This window comes from Folsomia candida, unplaced genomic scaffold (assembly GCF_002217175.1).
Source record: "Folsomia candida strain VU population unplaced genomic scaffold, ASM221717v1 Fcan01_Sc018, whole genome shotgun sequence".
NCBI lineage: Eukaryota > Metazoa > Arthropoda > Collembola > Entomobryomorpha > Isotomidae > Folsomia > Folsomia candida.
In genome coordinates this window covers 726,132-727,804 of record NW_019091210.1, presented here as the reverse complement: position 1 = coordinate 727,804, position 1,673 = coordinate 726,132, and the positions used below count along the sequence as shown (strand labels likewise).

Here is a 1,673-nt window from a genome sequence, read left to right as displayed (position 1 = left end):
AAAACTGTTTGGAATTATTTATTGCACTTCATTTTAATATCTCGGATTAGAATCCAATTGGCCTGGCTTGCTTTTAATAGTAAGAAAATACAGATTGTGACTTGTTCGTCGTATCTTTTAACCTGCATGTGTGGGTAAGAGTTAAAAATTTATGTAGGTTTTTTAAATTAATATTTAAATTTAATTTGACAGTTTAATTTGAATATTTCTGTGTACATTAGGAAAGTGAGTATTTAAAGGTTTTCCGACTTTGACTTGTAAACTGCGTTGCAACGTTCTTGATAAGACAGGTCTGCATTTCGATCCCGCTGAAAACAATAAACCCCACCAAACACGACCAATAAGATTACCAGTATAATTAGCAGAATGGTCCACACCGGGGAATGAGCTGGTTCTTCTTCTCCTTGCAAATTTCTAACTTTTTCATGAACACGCAATTTGGACTGACTGGTCGCCCCATCTTCCATCGTCCTCATCGTCATCAGCTTTGTCGTGGTGGTTGCTTTAGTCGTCGTTGATAAGTTGTCCACGACCGGTGGGCAAGTATGTCCGCAAAGTGAGACCGATTCGACATAAATGGCAGGATCTTGCCCAACATTGAAGCCCAAAAAAATAGACGATGCAGATATAGATATCCTGGCCGTAGTTGGACCGAGTTCCCCCCACAAGTGGCGCCATCATGAAATTCGACACACGTGGTTGTGGCAGTTCCTGAAATTTTAATCGACTTCCACCATCTAAATGGTGGAGTTGTGATGCACTGCATCCCAGATATTGAGAGAGGATAATTGTCTTCTGAAATGCAATTATTCGATTAGATTAATTTGCTTTCACAAATTGGACTTATCATAATATTCTCTTCTCACCAGTGTAGTCTACCGCATAATAAAGCGTGACGCTAGTTGGAACATCCCGCATCATTCCGGCCCAATTCTGAGGGTCACATTTCCCCAAACACGGCCCGATTGAACCCACGATCATTTTTTCATTGGCAACCAAAGCGTCGTCGTCCCAACGATGTGCCGCCATGCTCAAGACAGATTGGTACCAGAGACTAGGGTGAAGCCGGATGAATTGGCCGACGCAGTTTTCTTCGGAATAAATGTTGTTGCAGTGTCCATTTGTGTCAATTGCATGGACGTAGCTAGCGTTCGATTGGATCATGGCGGGAATGCAGCGATCCACGTTGTAAAGTTTTGCTAAATATTTAGAAGTACAAAAAGGATTAAATATTCAAATTAGGAAGTAATTTAATGTCTCTCCAAAACAATGGGAATTAACCTCCGAATATTTAAGATGTTACCTACATAAATGGAAAGCAACCTCTCAATGCTCTAAATTTTCCTTGCCTTTAAATGGAAGTAGCCTCTCATTATGCATATCATAAATCTGTGTAAATTTCTTATCAGTGATGGGCCTTACTACCAGAGTACAGTTGACTATTTTCTTAAATATCATATTATTTCTGATGCAATTAAATGAATCGGTTTAATAATAGGAGAAAATCCTCTGGGAACGTTCGTAAAATGCGTAACGCATCGGTGGGGGAGGGCTTTTGCGTTGCAGGTGAAATTGCGCCACATGTTAAAAAGAGGGTGTAACGTGTAACCCGTTAAGAGCGGGGAGGGGTCCAAAATCGCGGATTTTGTATTGTGTATTTTATGAACGTTCCC

At 40.4% G+C, this 1,673-nt stretch overlaps 1 protein-coding gene across 1 annotated transcript; it reads right to left on the bottom strand.

The window, feature by feature from the left end:
• Window positions 1–1,673, bottom strand: LOC118438041. The gene is made up of 2 exons (XM_035857729.1): window positions 867–1,673; window positions 1–795 (listed from the first exon to the last, which is right to left on the bottom strand). The coding sequence occupies exons 1-2, from the start codon at window positions 1,162–1,164 to the stop codon at window positions 482–484; spliced, it is 612 nt and encodes a 203-aa protein (XP_035713622.1). The 5' UTR covers window positions 1,165–1,673; the 3' UTR covers window positions 1–481.